Below are 20,157 nucleotides of genomic sequence, written 5' to 3'. Positions count from 1 at the left end.
TTGTGTGTCAGTTCGACAGTAAACTCCAAGGAGTGACAAATCAAGCACACTTGGCTTCTTTTTTGGAGGGGGAGAACTACGTCAATCCCAATTAGAACACAAACGTTTCCCTCGTCCACCCGAAACCTCAGCGAACCCGATACAAAGCGACACTGGAGAAGAGGCAGTGTTGACGTCTTATCTCTGACTGAATTGATCCATCGTTCCAAGACACGTCTGGGCTTTGATTATGATAAGACTCATATACTTTTGGGGGGAAAAGAAACATTCTAGAATCCTTCGTCCAATCAGAGTTCAGCTTTTGTAGCCATGTCAATTCAATCTGCCTGTGGTCTTTCCAAATAGTATTCCTGACCTTCGAAACAAACGATATTAGCAATAGTGCAGTTTCGTTTGCCAATTACATTTTCTATTTATCCTCACAGGGTCAGAGCACTGACCCACAATGACGTCTCTGATTGGTCGATCACAGCACAACCTGCTACAACTTACTTTGATTACAAAACACATTTGTAGCAATCTGCATGCCCGCAATATATCAGCATTTGCCGACCTGAGCATCTTGTGAGTGTGAAGTTGAGGATGCTAACCTCATGGTAGAAGTGCATGTCGGATGCCGCTCGGCAGAATCCCGAAGGCCAGGATGCCAGCTGCTCGGGTCCATCCGGCGAAATCGTCACTCGGGCGCCTCGTCCGATGCTTCCGCTCATCAATAGGAGAATGGAAGCTGCCTGTGCTGCTGCTGCTGCTACATTTTCTTCTCATTCCATCTTTTTCTTCAGTTGCTTCCCCTCACATGACGAGCCCCTCCCCAGTCCAGGGTCACTTTCATCTGAGGCGAGATCCGCCGCACATCACTTCATGATTCTTCCCTTCTCCTCCTCTGGGGCTCTTTCCTGAAAGAAATCAAGCAGCACACACGCCAAGCCGCATGCCACCCAGCCTGTAGTTGTCAGTCCTTCCTGTGTGCGTGTGTGTTGTGTGTGTGTTGTAGATAACATGGCGTGCTTTGCGCTGTCAGAAACAGGAAGTGTGCAGCTTGCTTGTTTGGCCCCGATGATCCATCTCCTGTGTGTATGCACACGGGTGGGAAAGGACAGTAACTCAAAGCTTGGGCAGGTTCTTTGAGCATTTTTTTCCAATATTTGTATTTGATAGAATCGTTGAAACTACTAGAACAACAAGAAGCTGTTACATGTGAGGCAAAAGTGCACACTCGGTGATAACTGCATGTTACTAGTGACCCTGACGCATGGTAATGTAAATTTGAATTTCTTTTTTTTTTTTGCCAAAGGTGACACGTGGCATGAATGTTGTGACTGAAATGAACTGCAATATTTTAGCATGTTTGGCAGACGCAACCCAGCTTGCACCCTATGAGTGGAATTAGCTTCCACATCTTTGAATTGGGCCAGTTTATGGACATTGGAATTTGAAGTAACCAAAGACTAAAGATTTTTACGCAAGAAAAATAATTTATTTATGATAGAATCACTTCATGGCACTGGCATGTTGGAATGTGGCGCTTACACCAAACCACTGGATGGGCCACAAGGGGTTTTAATACATATATGTAATATTCCTTTAAATATGGTTTTCTTCCCTTAAGGAATAACAAAAATAGAACTCCAATAGGTGGACTGACTATTGATGTATGTTTCTCTAAGCTGCCCTTAAATGGCGGTCGGGCGCCTCGTCTAGGATTGTGACCTGGGCATTTTACAACAAGGCGTCATCAGCTGGGGTTGTGTGCAGCATGCTCACGTCGAACAGCCTACGACTCAAAGTACACAAATTGACGGACGACACAACCTTGCTGCAAGATTATCTGAGGCATCGCGCACACACACAAAGTAAAGAGAGGCTTTTTTTTTTTTTACACGGCCCACTTAGTGGATATCAAGCAAATGAATCAATGGCAATCTTTCCTGACCTTTGAAAGTTTGTCAACATGGCTGCAACCCCTGCACACCCCAAAAAAAATCCAGATCTCAAATAGATGGCATGGTGCTGCAGTAAGGCAGCCAAACGTTGTGATGCAAGATAAACAAACTTGTTAAGTACTCTTTTTCATCATTTTCAAAAAGAAAGCATCACTTGATGAGTGGTCAGAAGCAGCGATGCGTTTTGACGTGACGGTGACCAAGAGTGCGCGTCGCAACCTCCCGCCACCAGAGGGCAAGCTGACACAGTGGCCCAAAAAAAAAAAAAAAGTCTACCCCGTGAGCCGACCTTCGCGTGTCCCCGTTCGTCATCCTGATCCTTCCTGAGGTCCAGCGCGGAAAGGCAGTTTCAAACGAATAAACGTCTTTTTGTGGCCGCTCGCTTGTTGACATTCAGCTGGTGTAGACGAGGGGAAGGTCAATGGGAACGGCGGGGTCCGGAAGTGACGTCACGCACCAGGGCGGCCAATGGCGGCGCGCTGACACACAAACACTCTCGCGGGCGCACACACACGTTCGCTCCCGTCACCGGAAACCAAAACGAGAGGGAAACCTCCCGAGACCTGCTTCATGCTCTCCATGCAGAAATTCCGCAGGCATGATGAGGATAATGACGATGATGAGGGAGAAGATTTGTGCGCACGCATACTCATGCCAACACACACAAGCTTGTGCAGACATTTTTGTGTTCTCCATCACACGGGCAGTGTCTTGTTTGTTGTTCTTTGGATACACAACACGTACATAATAGTGAATGTGTACGTCCTACTGGCACAAAAGACACCAAACAAGTTGGGGAGGCGACGATGGAGGGGTGGGGGGGCAATTGCCGCCTGACGTTGAATCCATTTGTGGAGCATCTGAACCAGAATTTGACATGTGGACAGGTCAGATGGATTATTACTACACGAGTTCCTGAAATCACATGACTCTTCATCATCAAGATCTTCATCAGGGCTCGTTGCTGTCATCCAGGAGAAAAGAATAAATGTTTACCCTTCTGGTGTTTTTACATACTTTTTACGTCTGACATTCCCACCGACCAAGTCGCGGGATTCCCGTCTCTGCTCTTGCAAACCCTCCCAGAGCTTCAATGAGGAACACTCCGACTCCAACCAAGCCAGGGACCATTTGGTTCAAAATGACGCGATTGGACGACGCAAATGGTCAGCCAGTGGTTGGAGCAAAGCCATTAGCCGCTAGCTTATCAAGACTGGAGCGTCCTCACTGATCACCAACTTTGCCTTGAATTTCGCCACCGTCGCCAGAAAGCTCCGTGACACGTCGCGCCAGAGGATTTGTGCTTTTGAGAAGCTCAGCAGCGGACACCCTGGCCCCCGCGCTGGAAGACTTGCTGCCCTTCTTCTGAAGCAGGGCCATGAAGTTCTCGTTGCGGGAGCTGGACCGCTGGAGGTTCATCTGCTTGACGGGGGAGGTCAGACTCTGGCGGCTTCCGAAGGAGTCGGAAGGCTCCTTACGACCCAGAACTTTTCGCTTGGATCTGGCCGAGAAGAAGACATGGATACTGTTGGGTGGTACCTTCACTCACGACTTTCATTTCTTGCGGGACCAGGCTGCCACAATACATCATCACTGTGTTAAAAATATGATTTAAAAACTCAAGACAAGGCTCAAGATGGACCTGCTCCTATTTTTCTATCTCATCCTCAACCTTCCTTCACGTTATTCCGAGCTATTTTCAGCATCACGCCGAAAAATGACGAGCTTCTGTTGCTAAGAGACCAGAGTTGCGTGCGCGCGCATGTGAATCGATATGTCCGCGAGGAAAGAAACGTGGACACGGCAAAGAATAGTGAGAAACGGTCGCTGGAGCCGTTGCCAGGTAACCTCGTTCTCCGGCTGCCTCGTCGCAAAGTCCTACTGAGCCCGTCGCTGCCGGTCGAGCCCACCTGTGTATGATGGTGAACAGGTCTTCAGTGGTGTGTGTCGGAGGCGCGCCGGCCACAAAGTCCTCGTCCGTTTCCTCCACGATGTGAAGCACCGTTTTGTCATCTGAACAGGATATCAAGTCGTCATCAAAATGATTCAAGCTTCAAAAAATCAGAAGGGAACTTTCCACCAACATACCTGCCCCAGTCCCCGTGGCGGCACTTTTCCCTTCCGGCTCCGCTTGGGAAGATTCCAGCAGGGAAGCATGAAGCGAAGACTCCGTCAAAGCGTCCGCTCCCAAGTGATTCTCATCCTGTGTTGACATTTCAGCACTTATGCTAATGTTGTCTGGCGGAAAAGCGTCCCCGAAAGACGGCGCGCCCGGTGGGCTGTCAGTCGGCGTGGATTGGCGGTCTGGACCGCTGTTAGCTGATGAAGGAAGGAGCAGGACGTTTGGCTTCTTGGGCACGGGGGGAGGAACCTGGCGAGAAAAAGTCTTGAGGTCAAAATTGCCAAAGAAAGCTGTTAACAACATTTGTTCCCACCTTGAGTTTCTTTTTGTCAGAGAGCTCTGCCAGACTGGAGATTGTCATTCTTGAAGGAAGGGTCTTGCTCTTGTCTTGGAGTTCCAGGGCCTCCTGGTTACTGCCAGGAGAAGGGAGGGAGCCTCCGTCCTCTGGCCCGAGCTGAAGGTCAAATTCCGGCTCCAGCATGGGGTCTTCCAGAAGCGGTTGGGGCTCCGGGAGGGGAGGCAGGTCGAAGAGGCACTGGGTGTAGGCGGCGTGTGCGCCGGACATGGAATTACAATCGGGGATCGCAGTTGGATTTGGGAGACCTTGTGACTGAGCTTTTTTGGCTTTGGGTTTCCTCATGACTTTGTAAATGTTGCCCAGGGGCACGGGACGGTCGACGGGCGATGCCGGGGGTGAGTCCAAGGCGAGAGGAGGGGTAGAGGACTGGGACTTCAGAAGCAAGTTGAGGGGGCGTTTTGGCAGAGGGGGCTTGACGGCGACGGGTGGCTTGGGTTTGGGTAGGGTGGCGGGCGGGCTGGCGTCGTCGTCTTCAAAGTCTCTGCACTGCTGTTCTTCCTCGATGGTGTCCGAGGCGCCGTCCGGGCAGTCCTCCAGATCGCCTCGCGAGACCGAACGAAGCCGAATTGTTTTCAATTCGTTCTGGGTGACCACGGGGAGAACCTGCGAAGAACCGGGGCTCATTTTTCCAGGCTTTGTCGCCGTGGACGTGTCTGAATGCCGTCTGCTCGCCTTTTGCTTTGGCTTGATGGACGACAGCTCCAGATGGGCATTGCCCGGCATCTCAAAGGATAGTCTGTACCTGGCGGCAGGATCCTTCGGGGACGGTAGTGACGATTTTCGCTCGGGAATCTTTGGCCGCATCTTACATCCCGACCCGCCGGACGACCCCGCTGACCCCCCACCCGCTGCCTGACTGAGCGGCACGGTAGGGGTGGGAGTTTCAGACTGGCTGGAATAGCCGCTCGACGGGGACATGAGTCCGGGGGGCTTGAAGGGGGAAACGGGCTTGACCGCCGTTTCGGTGAGGAGGTGCGACGGTGACGTCGCCCTGGAGGCGGCAGGGGAGTTGAGCAACGACTCGGAACTGCCTCTCACTTTCATACATTCAATCACGGTCGTGCCCGTCGCAGTGCTCGAGCCCGATAGAGACCTGGGAGATGAAATCGAGGAAAAACGTAAAGGGAAAAGAAAATATCCAGAGCAGCCAAGTCACAAACAATCCTACCTGTAGGGGTCGCTGCTCTTCCACTCTCCCAATTGCCAGGGTGAGGGCAAAGTTGGTTCTGCTTCCCGCTCTGGCAGGTTTGGAGGTCCGTCACAGCCTCCCGGGCCGAGCTCCCCGGATCTGGAGCTGGGCAAGAGAAAATCTGGCTGGAAGTCGGGGAAGTGGTCCCTGGGAATGTGCAGGCTCTTTGGCCGTCCGTCGCGATGCAGACCGCCCTCATGGTGGATCCTTCCCTCAGCCTGGCCGAGGTTTTTCATCAGAGAGACGCTCCTCACCGGAGGCGGCGGCTTGCGCTTGGACTTCTTGAGTGAGATGGACCGCGAGCGCAGGCACAAGCGTGCTTCGGCACCGTAGTCCGACGCGGAAACGGAGATTGTGTCGGTCGTACTGGCGCTATCTTCTGAGCTCCCCCTGGGATAGAGGAGAGCGTAGTTGTCACCGAGACCCAAAAAGTTCTGATGATGCCACTGGTGCTCAGCAGACGTCACATTCCCATTTCCTGTGGCTGTGAGAGTCCCATCCGGCTGATCTGTGCCAATCTCAGTGAAGCAAAAGGAATCCGAGTCTGTGGGCGTGGAGAGAGAACGTTCGCGGAACTTGAATGCGTTAGCCGCAGCTAACGAGCGCGCCGACATGCCCCTCCCCCTGCCGGCCTCGGCAGCCCCAACGGCGCCGCCTCTCCCGAAATCCGCCGTGGCCCCCTCGGTCTCTCTCCTCCTCTCCATCCTCTGCCTCCCGGAATTGTCTGACATAGTCGAGTTGCTCACGAGCATCAGGCCTTCCTGCGTCCCGACCCCCGTATGCCCAATGACACTGTGCTGTTTGGGCGGAACCGCCGGCCCTTTCTTGGCGATGTAGTTGTAAGGCTCGGTCCAAGCCCCGGGAGAGAAGGTGGAGCCTTTCGGTCCGTTCCAGTTGCTAGAGTTGGAGCAGACCAGGCCAGAGTGGTCCATGGTTCCCGGTTGGTCCACAAAGATATCTGCAAAGAAGGAGGGAACTTCAAACTTCATTCAGTTGAACTTCTCGCGCTTTCACACGCACACACCTGCGGGTGAGGTGCTGTCAAGGTTGGCGTGAATCTTCCTCAGGGTCAGGTTCTGCTGAGGGGTGTCCGTGACGGGCTCCAGGGAGCGGGGCTGGTGGAAGTGCGCCACTGGAGAGGGGGATGGGGAGGCCGAGTGCTGAAGGAGGTCCACACCATGGAATTTATCTCCGGCTCCTCCTCCTTCACCTGCAGACCAGACATGACATTTTCTTTCCCTGAGCTGAGATGCGGTATGAAAACTGAGCTCGAGTGGAGGCGAGAGCGGACGAGCGACAAAATATTCTTTTATTAGCTTCCATTCACTCTTCTTTCATCCCTCTTTTGGCCTTCACGCCGACACGTCTCTTCTCATGTTCCGCTTGCTTGCATTTTTTAATTTTTCCATTTTGTTTTGCTTTCGTTCCCTGACTTTCTTCCATTTTTTGTTGTTTTTACTGTGAAGAAAGGTAGAGTAGCAAGTTACCATGGCAACAGCAAGGTGGCTGGCGGCTACCTGTTGGCTCGTGTACAGAAGAAGCGGAAAGGAGGAGATGGATGGTGTCCAACGGAGGCGCGCGACTACATGCAATGCAGCTGCCTCAACAGACCTGACCTTTTAATCCAAAAACGCTGGCGCAATGGGACCATTTTGGATTTACAAGCTCGCTTTGAATATAGCAGTCTCACACACACACACAAGACCCATGTCCGCTACTTTCCTCACCTGCTGCGTTTTGAGCCGGCGTGCGTCTGCCAAGGTGCCAGCGAGGTTTCTCTGCGACGGGCGGTCTGGCACTCCAGCCTAACGGGGGGCGATCCGACTCGCAGGACGATGGAGATGGCGATGGGGACGGGCTGGCCAGGGACCTCAGTCCGAAGACTGACGTGGCTGTCTCATCCTCGTAGAGCTGCTTGGATGCCGGCTGGAGGAGGGGTGGATCAGATGGATCACTAAAAACTATTTTCTTTTTTTCTAATGTGTTCCAGTTGTTAGCTGGGCTGAAGAACTTGCAAGCCCACCACTGCCATATACTCTAGCGTCCCAGACATTTTCTAAGTTGTCTTCCTTGAAGACGGAACAATTTCAGCTGCTGTCAAAAGGAATTTCGATCTAAGTCATCTCTCGGGACTTAAAAAGTGGAATTGAAATCAGCCCCATCAGGCGTGAACTTCACAGAGCAATTTAAGAGGCTTGCCAGTGGAATCACCTCAGTACTCAGGTCTCAGGACTCAGTCGCCCAGCTGGCTGCCATAGCAACACAGCTTTTTTTTTTTGGGTCCCCATATCGTGTCCCAGAGCAGACGCTTTCCATCTGGCTGCAAAGATACGCATGCAAGGTTTGATAAATTCCTAATGGAGATGTCACATTTCCATCCAGGAGACACTCAATTATTTCAATAAAAGCCTTTTGAGAGTGTGAATGTGATGTGGCTCCATGTGCACTGCTTCCACTTGATTGGATTTCATACTGAATTTATCATCGCACTGTTCCATTAACATTAAAGGAGCGAGCGAGGACACTCCGAGCCGGGCCGCGTGGCGTTTTTCTTGCGGTGATACTATTCAAACACGCTGACGCAATCCAATCAGCTGCCTTTACCAGAAAGATGAAGTCGGGGCGCTTGTTGCCGGGGGAGACGGGCGAGCGGCGGCCGAGGGAGGTGTCGTCGGAGCTCTGCGAGGGCGGGTGTCGGAATGTCTGACCTGCCGGCTTGTCGTCGCACAGCTGCTCCTCGAAATCTGCACAGAGCAAAGAGACACGCGTCGTGTTAGCGCGACATTCCTCCACACGAGAACCCAAACAAACATGGACACACACGCTCACACACACGCACACGTTTAGCATCAATTACAAGACTCACTTGAACTCCTTCAATGCATTTTCAAATCCGGCAGCTTCGCAACTCTCACTCTTTGTTGCTTTCTCCACTTTCCGTCTCTCTATAGCAGTCTTGCCTCGGCTCCTGCAGTTTAGAGTTAGACGACTCCCCCCTGGCCTTTGTAAACAGATTCCAACCCCCCCCCAGCCCGCCTTGGTCCCCCTGTCCCCCCCTCACATTCTCTCTCACACACACACGCACACACACACACACACATGGCCACTCCCCCTCACAAGCCACCAGCCAAAGCTTTCCCCCAAAACATACTCCTGACCCAGTCTCCACTCATCCCTTAAAGCCCCTCAGTGCACAACACGCACGCACGCACACACACACACACACGGAGGTATAGAGAACTGGGTTAAACTTGCTTCATACGGATTCCATACTGGAGGTGGTGTGGTTGCTAAGCAACACAGGCAGGGGTTTGGAGGGGGGGTTCACTTGAGAGCGCTGAGTTGGCCAAAAGTTTTTTTGTCAGCGACTGTAGGTGCTGATGGCGTCTCAATCTGCTTTGAGCCTTGGGGGGAAGGAGCGTTTAATTAGTAAGTTGACGCATGCACATATGAGCTAGTCGACATTTTGCGCTGTCAACAGGGTGGAATTGATGCTCAGGTGGGCTGGCCCTTTGACCTGAAGACTGTGATGGGGGCCAACTGGAAACTGTTCAACAATAGCTGCAGCCAAAACGGGGAACTTCCAGTGAATGACAGTGGTGGAGAAAAAGTTTTACAATGGCAACAGAGTCTCGTTTTTTTTTTTGTTTTGTTTCTGTTTTTTTTAAGAATCACAAAAAAATTGAAACAAGGGTGTGTACAATTTTCTTACTGCCATCTTCTGGGAGGAATCATTAAATAAAAAAAATAAAAAAACACACACCAGTATGTGTGTGTGTGTGTACGTGTACAGCAAAAGCATTCAGCAAGGAAGCCAGACATCGTCGATAATAATAAGCGCCCGGGTGCAACGGGTCACCCTTTGAAAGGCGCAGAGGGGAAATGGACACAAACAAAGCCCCTCGTTCATCTTTGTCTGTGTACACTTTTTGTGTACACGCTTGGCTTCACTCCACGATGCGAATATATGGACGACAAATAGTACTTTTTCTTTTTTTCTTTTGCATTCACAATCACTGGAATGACAAGATGCGCCGCACTGCTATAAAGCACTAAGATTGTTCCGCTTGCACACATGCCAAGCGATCAAATGAAGCTGGCACCGAGAGTTAGCATTGGACGGCCAATGGACTCACAGCCCAAACGCTAGCTTGGAAAATATGGACGAGTGAAAGCCGGGTGACCAATTTAGTCGTAAGCTTTACCCATAATGACTTCTTGTCTGGATGTTGCTGCCGGCACATCGCGCTCATCAGGCAAAATCACTCGCATAGTTCCTCGTAGGCTGTAGCAAAGCACTACTTTTGCTTAACATATTTCTTGACACTAAAATCACACAAGATGAAAACGAAGCTGTAATTATGTCAAAATGAAACTCTGCAGTTGACTTCAAGAGATGGGAAATATTTCAATCAATCAATAAATGAATAAAAATAGGTGTGCGATGCAACCTTTGAGTGTTTATCGTGGGAAATATTTTTTTAATAAATAAAAAGATTAAAAAAAAAAAATTGGTGTGCAAGACAACCTTTGATTGTCTATAGTGGCAAAATTTGTATTTTTTTTCCCGAAAAAAAAAGCCATAAAACAAAGCCAAAAGAACTGATTAAATTTCTTGGTTGACGTGTCAACAACACGGGCACCAGCAGGGGTGCAGTGGCCATTAGGAAATTCAAGACAACTCCCAAACGGCTAACGGCTGGTTGATTCCAGGCCAACCCGACCCAGCAATTTGGTTTCAATGGGCCCCAATTTGTCCTATTTAATTTCCAACACACACAGGCATCTTTTATACAGTTCAAGAAAAGCAGGACGATGGATAAGGAAGTCTGCAAGCATGACAAGCGCACCGACCGGCTTGGCCACAATGGGTAAGCCAACAAAAAGCAAGTCTGCAAGTTGCAATATGCATTCACGCTTTTTCTGATCATTGCTTATCGTGCGACCAACAAATCATGAAAGTACAATGTAGACCGTTACAAATGTCATAATGCTGAGCCTCGCCACACGGGTGAAAACAAAACCCGCGGGCGCATTCAGATGCCGCCGCAAGTCAATAGGTCACCCCATCGCTTCTTCCCATGTGGTCTCGACTCGATAGCCCGGGCTGCTTGGGTGGAGGCGGAGGGCGAGAGAGCACGGTGACGATAAAAAAGAGAGAGGAGCAGCAGCAAACGGATTTTCACGCTGAAAATCTCTGGAATAAGGAAGAGTGACAGCCACTGTCAGTGAGCACTTCCCGAGCGCTATGTTGGCACACTGGCGTGCGTGCGCACGCACACCTGCACGCGCACACCCTATCAGAAGCTTCAATAACAAGGCTGCATCATCTGCAGTGCCCCCTGTATATGCTGAGAAGCGCACCCACAGCCGCACGTTTTCAATGTGCCGCATGTAAACAGAGCAACACGCATGCCCACGCACGCACGCACCTTCCATCCAACAAACCAAGCTCCCTCTTTCTCCATCCGTCCGTACCTTGCAGTAGGCTCTGGAGGTTAAGCTGCGCCTGCTGGTGCAGCTCTTCCACACACTCGGGCCTGCTCCACGAGCCAAACACGTTCACGCTCTGTTGCCATGGAGACTTAAAGCGGGCCGCGCCATTGCCGTGGTCGCAGCTCCCTCGCCGTCCTCCTCCGGCGTGGTTGTGACGGTGGTTGCCGTTGCCGCCGTCGCTGCTGCTGCTGCCTCCGCGCCTGACACTCTCCACCTCGAGTCCGACGGTGGCTGCGGGAGGCGGGAGCAAGTGATGGATGCGGTAGAGAGACGGAGAGAGAGAAGAGAAGAGAGGGTGGGAAATAAGATTATTGCGAGTGAGGCTAGAGAGAGAGAGAGAGAGAGAGAGAGAGAGAGAGAGAGAGAGAGAGAGAGAGAGAGAGAACAAGAGAGGAGGAGGAGACACAGAGAGCAAAGTACATCAAACGCTCACAATTTCCATAACTAATAGCCAGAGATTACATAACACCGTCGTGTGTTGTCAGGGAGAACGAGGAAGGAAGGAGAGAAGATCAAGGAGGGAAGAGGGGTGTGGAACGGACGGAGATAGAAGAGGAAGGTCACCAGAGCACACAAACTAGACAGACCATGTGAGCTGCTGTCAACAGCAACATAGGAAGACAGACCCTTCACAAAATGAATGTTGCCATACCAAAGTGCCGATCTGAGATGTAACTGACATTTAGTGATGCTGCCTCACAATTAAAAGTACAGCGGATCATGTTGGTAGGAAAGCCTGTGGAGGCTGTTAATTAGCTCACACACACGCACATAGATGGAGCAAATGCATCCACCCCACGTCTGCTGGCTGAAAAAAAAGGCCACTCAGGGATGGACGTGTGGTATGCTGTCTCAGCACTGCCCCCTGCTGGAGAGGCAAGTGTACTGTCACTATGGAAACCACCGCCTACCCTGAGGATACTTTCGTTGAATAGTTTAAAAAAAACAAAACAAACATCCCCGTCATTACATTTATCACAGGGATAGATACAAACTCTAAATTTAGCATATACTGTATTTTCTGGCCTATAAGTCGCTCCTGAGTATAAGTCGCACCAGCCATAAAATGTATACATAATAATCGCATCGGAGTACAAGTCATTTTCGCGGGCTTACGAAAGTTTAGTGTGAAAATAGCATGCGAAGTGATACAACGTGGTAATAATTTCACATAAAAGTTACTGCTGTCAAATCTCACCCCGGCCAAAGTATGAAGAAACGGACTTATAGTCTGAAAAATACGGAAAGAAAATAATAATAGAAAGAAAATTTGGTGACAGCTGCATGGACACAGAAAAAAAATGTTACAAGAATAAAATAATGTTTTAGATAAAGTTGTACTAATTTAAGTCAAAATTGAATGAGAGAAGAAAGGAATAATCTAACAAATCGATAATGCGACATCACTGTCATTATTTTACACCAACGAGAGTTCTTGAAGAAAAATGCCTTTGAGAAAAAGAAAAAAAAAAAACGGTAGACCCATCTCTGTATCAGTGACACCTCATCGGACTTTCTGCAGAAGTCTCCACAGTCGTACTATACGGGAGACTTGACGGGAAACGTGGCCCCATGGACTTCCTGGAGATAAAGGCCAACCGCCGCGACATGGCAGAGGAAGCCCGTGTGGAAATTACAATGTCACCATGAACACAAATCACCAGGTGTTGTGTGGGACCTTGACAAAAGGGAGCTTTCTATTTTTTCAGTTGAATTCAAGCTAGAAGCAAGTCGTTTTCAGCTCACACAACTATTAATCATGCCGTGTGAAATGCCATTTAGAGGCGGCAACGTTTCTCACATGTTGTACTTGAGTCACCGACATGATCAAATGAGAAACAAAACCATGCTAAATGTCGCTAACTGGCAGAGAAAAAAAAATCCTCCTTATTTCCAGAATTTATCAATGGCTGAAACTCCTCTTTTTCTTGATTCAGGTAGATAATCTTGGTTCCAGCTGAGTAACGACAGAATTTAAATAATAATTAATCAATAATCCATTGCAGACCTTGTTTTTGAAATTGCTCAGATTACAAATTATTGTCGACATTTCAGCCTCTCATCAGTAAATATTTTCGCAACAGTTAACATTTTTTTTCCATATGATACAAACGAGGAGAAAAAACATTTGATTCATCCCAAATAAATAAATAAATAAATAAATAAATAAATAAATAAATAAATAAATAAATAAATAAATAAATAAATAAATCAACAGATAACTCAACTTCAAAAATATCAATCGCTGCAGCTCCAGTTACTTGCAAGGTGTAATGTTATGATTCATTTGTTCATTGCCTGCGTGAAAAGATCTTGTGCGAGTTGGAAACGCAGAAATGCTGCGGGATTGAAAACTATTACAACCACATTGTGACAGACACACACACGGGATAAACAAATTGCACGCGTTAGGTGATGCAGCACCAACAACAACCACCCAAGTAGTGTGCATGCATGCGCACCATTTGTGACATGCATGCACACTACTTGCATGTTCCACTTGGTGTCACATTCCATCGCAAACCATTTGTGCTGCGAAATGGAAACACTTCATGACCTCCTTTCCCCTAGCAGAAATCCACACAAGGGTTCAACCCGCGCATCTCCGACCAAAAGCAGCAGTCTCCTAAAAGTCAACCCGTGTCGCGTGTCGGAATCATCCCAAACAACTTGTGGATGCCTTCCCGTCCCTTTCTTACCCGGACTGGCTCACAAACGCCGCATATCCCTGCAGAAACACGGGTGCATTGACGTGAAGGGAGCGCCACATGGGGGGGGGGGGGGAGGATAAAACCTCATTCCCACCTAGAATGAAAGGAAATCCTCCTCCTCCTCACAAGATGTTCTAAACACAAGCAAAGTAATGAACACTAGCCCAATGAACACTAGTTTAGCTTAAATGCTAAGAAACAAAGTGCCAGATATTGCGCTAACAAAACTATCATCACAAGACTTCTATTTGAACACAAGCGGAAGCAGCACATGCAGACAGATAATAAAATACACATATGCACATCTTCTTTATCCTCTGCCAAAAATGACTCGTATCACTTAATTACGACCATCTTCTCTGTTTCAATTCAACATGTGGCACGTATGAGCAAGTAGGCTGATAAAGCGCCACACAAAACTCCCCAATTCAATTCAACATTGTTCATTAGCACTACGGTCATACTTGTTTAGCACAACCAAGTGAAGCCCACAAGATAGAGGCAGAACACATTTAAAACTCCTCAACTCACACACACGCATCATTGGGAAGACGCCAACCGGCCACATCATGCAGCAATTGTTGTTGTTGCGCTAATGAGACAACACAAGCGCGTTTGTTATCAGCCGGTCCGGCTGCCGTTCCGTTGACCTGCGCGGTTGCCACGGCAACAGCAGCCGGAGGTGCACGCCTCTCCGCTGTCACACTACTTTGTCTGTTTTTATTTTTCGCCTTGCTCTTTGTTCTCTGTCGCCACTGTGTGGGTTGACGTCATCTTCATCATCATCATGAATGAGCATGTGGCCATATTTCAAAGTCGGCTGTGGAGGGTTGCGCTTCCCATCGCGTCAAGGTCAAAAAGTGTGAGGATTCCTCGTACACGATACGCATGCGCACTCTGTGTGTACTAGTTAACATCTTGTGGTTCCCTCACGGTGACTGTAGCACACGCTTGTCAACTAATGCACAGTTTTGCCTCCCTACTAGTTAGGTTCTAGCGCTTCACTAGTAATACGTCAACTGGTACACACTGACAAAGCATTTGAGCATTTAATTAATATCCTAATAGTGCACTGAACGGTCCATGTACTAGTGTGTACTTTGTAAGATGCACTAGGGGAATGACTAGGGTAGTAGTATCACAATTTGTTCACTAATCTGATATTTCTGCACACGAGATTAACAACTACGCGTTACCAGTGAGGCCAACTAGTTGGCGACCGCGTGCAACTAATACGGTTATAATAAATTTCGACTGGTTAATGTGTGGTGCTTTTTACGTTGCACAAGTGGTATGTTCAAGTTTGCAGACATGTCATATAGTGGTGGTGTGTGTGTGTGGGGGGGGGGGGGGGGTGATTAGAAAGGCACAAGAGCTGGATTGTCTTACACATGAGGACAAAGGGTGGACTAGTACATGACTAGTATATCAAGTATATGGATCTGCGTCTCGCCTGTTTCTCAGCCACAGCGGGCTTACCGGCGAGCTCACGCGGGACGAACTCGTGCAGCCCATTAATCACACGCAAATGGGCACGCATGCACGCAAGCCTGCTTCATTCTTGCCTCGGCGGCTGACTGATTGACCCATTTCATCCCAAAACGACGGCGAGACGGGAGCAAACTCGGTTGACCGTACACGCTGCAATTACTGTGATGACGTGATAGAAGCTGCGAGTTTGAGTCGGACACGCCGGATCAGGTTCCATGTATGCAAAAAAGTACCTGTTGCCGATTTGGGTCTGTGTCTCCCTTTGGGCCGCCTTTGTGGATTGCCCGCACTGTTTTTCTTGTCCCAAAACATCACGGATGCATTCCACGACACGCACGGACCAAAAATCAAGACTGAATCTTGCGTGGCCCTCGTGCCAGAGGCGTCACATCTGTATCCCCTGAAAGGATGTGTGTGTGAGGAGAAGGGCGAGCGGCACAGACAGAAAGAGGTGCAGAGAGAGTGTGTGTGTGTATGTGTCAGTATACCTCGCTTACGTGAGCTGTTGGCTAATCATATGTTGGGTGTGTGAGAGCGAGAGAGCGAGAGACAGAGAGCGAGATAGAGCGAGAGAGAGAGCAGTGGTTGCATTGATTAGCATCCAGCCAGTCGCATCCCAGCATCCGCAGCTCAATTGATAAAAGAGGCAGGCTGGCGAGAGCCAATCAGAAGACGGCGAGCGCGAGTGTTGGAGCGAGGCAGCGCGACACATGAGGTGAGATGGGGAGGGGGACTGGGAAGGGGGGCACGACCCAGCTATTATGGGATGCTGAAGGCGAAGAGAGCTGGGGACGTCTTAAGATGCACTGGCACATTTTATTCCCAATCTTTTGTTTAATAAATTGACCAATCACTTGATGTAAAAAAGGTGTTAAATATATAGCAACCATTTTATTTATTTTATTTTATCGACAGAACTCATAGAATTATTATTTAATAAATGGAGAGGAAAATTGATTAATGAATTCAATTTTTGAAGAAATAAAGTATGAATTCATTATAATGGATTGTCTAATTCTTAAATAAATGTATAAAAATGAAGTGAAATGAGCTGGATTATAAACACCCTAAATGTGTTAAAAACAATTCTTACTATTAATCTTTAATTTTAGAACTTCGATTTTAAAATAAATTTAGCAAAAACAAAATCAAAAAATGAGTAATTTAAAAATAAAAGATATAAATACATTTTCAAATATGAAAAAAAAAAAAAGGTTGCCTTAATCAGCCTACCATGCCTGTTGTTGGAAGAAACCAGAGTGCCCAGAGAAAACCCACGCAGGCACGGGGAGAACATGCAAACTCCACAGAGGGAGGGCTGGTGGTGGAATCGAACCAACACCGTGTGAACTGTGAGGCGGACGTGCTAACCAGTGCTCCACCGTGCCTCTCAACTATAACGCAAATATTTTGAATACATATATATTATTATTGTAGCGGAAAAGGCAAAGATGAAAGCAATACATATTACAATGTTATTTTGCTTATCGTCATTTCTAAAACTTCTGGTTGAAACCCAGACTATTTAACTATTTTTAAATATTTGTTTGCTCATGAAGGTTTAGGAGCATGTGCATCTGTACCTAATAAAGTGACCAGCACTTTTGCTTTCCTCTATGCCAGAACTAATTTCACCCGCTCACGCTAAACAATAAGTCAGCCTCAAAGCCGAGGATACATATATATATCTTCAAATCCAATACGGGGTCAGCCTCAAATTTGAAAATAGTCACACATTCCTCATGTGCAAAGCGAAAGGGTTAATCCTGGCATTTGAGACGCCGGTGGACACGCAAATAAACTCAAACGCAATCACAAATAATCTCCTTCTCCTGAAAGGCCACAGCAACAGAGTTCGGTGTGCTCATTCGCTTTAAAAAAAAAGAAAAAAGTGTGAAAGAACGCCGCACTCCATTCGTCCTACCTGACTAATGCTTGCCCTGGAAAGCTGCAAAACACAAGAGGGCTTTGAACGCACCCTTCCCCTCTCACGCTCTCCCTGCAGTGCGCAGGAAAAAGGAGAGGGGAGGGGGGCTGGTGTGTCTGCTTGTGCGCGTGCGTGTGAGGGGGTGGGGGGGTCTGTTTTTGTTCTGCATGCTTGCTAATAGGAAGCAGACTTTAGTGGAGGTAGCCGGACAGGAGAAGAGGGTCGTGACCGCCCTCTAGTGGTAAGTGAAACAATGACTCAATGTTCAAACTGAACATGATCATGTAGCTTTGCCGTTTATTAAAAAATCATTTAGATACAGTTTGGTCGTATTTAACTTTGAATTAGACATTCGACAATTTATTATTCAGAAAGGCAGAAAGTTATAATTGAACTTTTTTGTGCAATGTAAGTCCACTACACGCTCAAGGACGCACACAAACCACTAACTTGACTGGCCTCTACATTTACATCATGGGGAAAACATCTGCTTTTTGGACAATTGGCCTCCTCTAGACCCCCACCCAAACCCTCCCCTCCACGACCGACCCCCCCCCCCCCCCCTCCCTTTTATTCGAGTGCCACGGGAATCTTCTCCCAATGAGATCATATAAACAGAAGTCTCATGACTTGTCCGCGTGCGTGCATATGCGTGTTGAACATGAAAAAGCTCTGGCCGGAAAATAGGCGCGCACTAAACCTAAGTTTCTGCAGCCAAAGAAAGTTCTACGCGCGCACACTTCCTGCTTTCTACCACTATTGTTACTCAATCGCTCCGATCCGTGTCGGGTCTGTTTTCATTCGCAGCATTCATCACCATCGTCTTTGACTGAGGCATTGACTGACAGTGGGAAAACGAGATGCCGGGCAAAAGGAGAGGGGCAAACAGGAGGGGTTATCCAACTGGGGAAGCTGACGTTGCCATGGGAACCTGACCCGAGATTTCATCGGCAACGGGGCCGTCACGGCTACAAGTTGCCACAAGGATCGGACCTGGCAAGGGGGACGCAACGGAGGCCCGATAAATCACTTTTAGGTCGAATTCCGTTGAGGCGCACAAACAACTCAATTTGCTTCCTGTTCACATTCTTGGATTGCTCCCAGCAGGAATATGGCCACAAAAAGTGTGTGTGTGTGTGTGTGTGTGTGTGTCTGTGTGTGTGTAATAGCGTACATCTTTTAGCTTTTGTTTTATTTTGATCCCCCCCCAAAAAGAAAACATCACTTGGATTTCGTTTTTCACATTGTAAAATAACTATTTTAAATCTATGTAAAAAATAATGGGTTTATCTTTTTAAAATTTGTTTTCGTCAAAGTTTTTGACTTCATTTAAACTTTTATGCTTTGATTAGACATATTTTCTGATCTTTTGTCTTTTGGATTATGACAAATAGCCCAAATTACAAATAAAAAAACAGTACTAATAAAACCTAGTTTACACGAAAACAAAATTCAACTGAAAAGGAGCCGAGCGAAAAATTACAGAAAATTGTATTTCCACCCAAAAAAAACAGTTTTGTCTTTTTAAGGATTTGGCTGCAACAACGAGGCGCTCTATTGGGGCCACGCATAGCATGATAGCCTTTTCCACATGCTTCCTGTTACGTTTGAGCTCCCCTAAAAAAAATCCTCCTTCTTACTTATACTGTCATTCTCCCCATGACATGCACACACTCACGGCAAACAACAAGGCGCTCCCCGAAAGGAATATAACATTTTGCAAGCTTTTTAACTGCGATAACTTTTGTGTGTGCGTTGCTGCTGCCAAGTTACGTCATTGCGCTGCATATTTGCTTCGACATATGAAGGCGGCAGAAGGGAGGTGTTGGACGAGTGACGCTACTGATGATCTACTGATGATCCATTTTAACCCAGCGCATCTTGTGCCCACTCTTAGTGGGGCCCACACATTTCGCTCTGGATTTTGACAGCACGCGCAGGAGGAGAGCGAGGATATTTTCTGTTCCATTGCAGAAAGGCACACCCGCAGAAAATGTCAACGTCCGCGCCTGCAAGTTCGAAAGGCAGCTAGCTATGTTTTCTTACATCTGGACTCAGTTTGGGGGACTTTCTATTACTCACACGCGCCCGTCAAGCTAGAACAGAAACATGCTTGCTGGTGGCTGAAGAAAGTTGAATTCTGGAACATTTGCCAGCAAACATATATGTGGTTGTAATATTGGCCGATGCAAAAGTAATGCAGTGAACCCCAGCTTTTTTTTTTTTGCTAGTTGTACAAAACAGTACACGGGTCCAATTTTATGGGTATCAGTGGGTCTATTGTAACTGATGCTCATTTCAATTCTGTAGGTAAGCGTTTCAGTTCTTGCAGGTAAAACAAGGTATTTGGCTGTTTAATTTATATTTTTGTGTAATTTATATGTCTGAAGCAAGCACTCTTGGCTTCTTTTTGGAGATGTGAATTTGACACATACGTATCCGGAAATGCAACCTTGATTGACAGACAGCTGAACAGGTGGATTAAATGGATCCAAGCGGAGTGTGAAGGAAATTCAAGAAAACTTGTATGAGTATTCATTTGATAAGAATATTTATCACATTTCCCATTTATTATTCAAGTTTGCAATTGGACTTGTCAACACTGAGAATAAAGTCGCCAACAAACTTTTTTTGTATTTGTCGTACCTGTGTGTGTGGAGGGACTCTTGCGGAGCATCTCGACCAGTCGGCCCAGTCTGCCCTCCAGCTCGCCGGACCTGAGGCAGACGGACGCCAGCTCGCCCTCCAACTCCTCCAGGACGCCCAGCGAGTGTCGGGACAGGTCCGAGAGTTGGCGGAGCACTGAAGCCAGGGTGAAGGCGCACACGTCGGCCAGGTCCGCAAACATTCCCGACGTCTTGACTCCAACGCCGGGCTTGCACAAATCCCTCGGCAGGACAGTGCGCTTGCAGAAAGGCAT

The 20,157-nt window shown here is 48.0% G+C and overlaps 2 protein-coding genes and 2 long non-coding RNA genes across 4 annotated transcripts in view; 2 read left to right on the top strand and 2 right to left on the bottom strand.

Moving 5' to 3' along the window:
• arhgap36 (Rho GTPase activating protein 36) overlaps nt 1–908 on the bottom strand; it is a 9,178-nt gene extending 8,270 nt beyond the window's left edge. Inside the window, exon 1 of the mRNA XM_061273851.1 lies at nt 591–908. Within this exon, the coding sequence (XP_061129835.1) occupies nt 591–710 (120 nt within the window). The 5' untranslated portion in view covers nt 711–908. The remainder of the gene's footprint in view (nt 1–590) is intronic.
• The window catches only part of LOC133151117 (uncharacterized), a 2,826-nt gene extending 569 nt beyond the window's left edge, over nt 1–2,257 (top strand). The window contains exon 2 of the long non-coding RNA XR_009713860.1: nt 12–2,257. This is a non-coding gene — a long non-coding RNA (uncharacterized LOC133151117). The remainder of the gene's footprint in view (nt 1–11) is intronic.
• Nucleotides 1,835–20,157, bottom strand: nhsl2 (NHS-like 2). The gene is made up of 10 exons (XM_061273839.1): nt 19,884–20,157; nt 11,091–11,339; nt 8,217–8,356; nt 7,340–7,538; nt 6,637–6,822; nt 5,592–6,570; nt 4,379–5,516; nt 4,032–4,314; nt 3,854–3,956; nt 1,835–3,444 (listed from the first exon to the last, which is right to left on the bottom strand). The coding sequence occupies exons 1-10, from the start codon at nt 20,155–20,157 to the stop codon at nt 3,168–3,170; spliced, it is 3,828 nt and encodes a 1,275-aa protein (XP_061129823.1). The 3' UTR covers nt 1,835–3,167.
• Nucleotides 17,379–20,030, top strand: LOC133151114 (uncharacterized). The gene is made up of 3 exons (XR_009713859.1): nt 17,379–17,478; nt 18,045–19,762; nt 19,898–20,030. It is a non-coding gene; the product is annotated as an uncharacterized LOC133151114 (long non-coding RNA).

Source organism: Syngnathus typhle, linkage group LG1 (assembly GCF_033458585.1).
Source record: "Syngnathus typhle isolate RoL2023-S1 ecotype Sweden linkage group LG1, RoL_Styp_1.0, whole genome shotgun sequence".
NCBI classification, from domain to species: domain Eukaryota; kingdom Metazoa; phylum Chordata; class Actinopteri; order Syngnathiformes; family Syngnathidae; genus Syngnathus; species Syngnathus typhle.
This window is presented reverse-complemented; position numbering and strand designations above follow the sequence as displayed.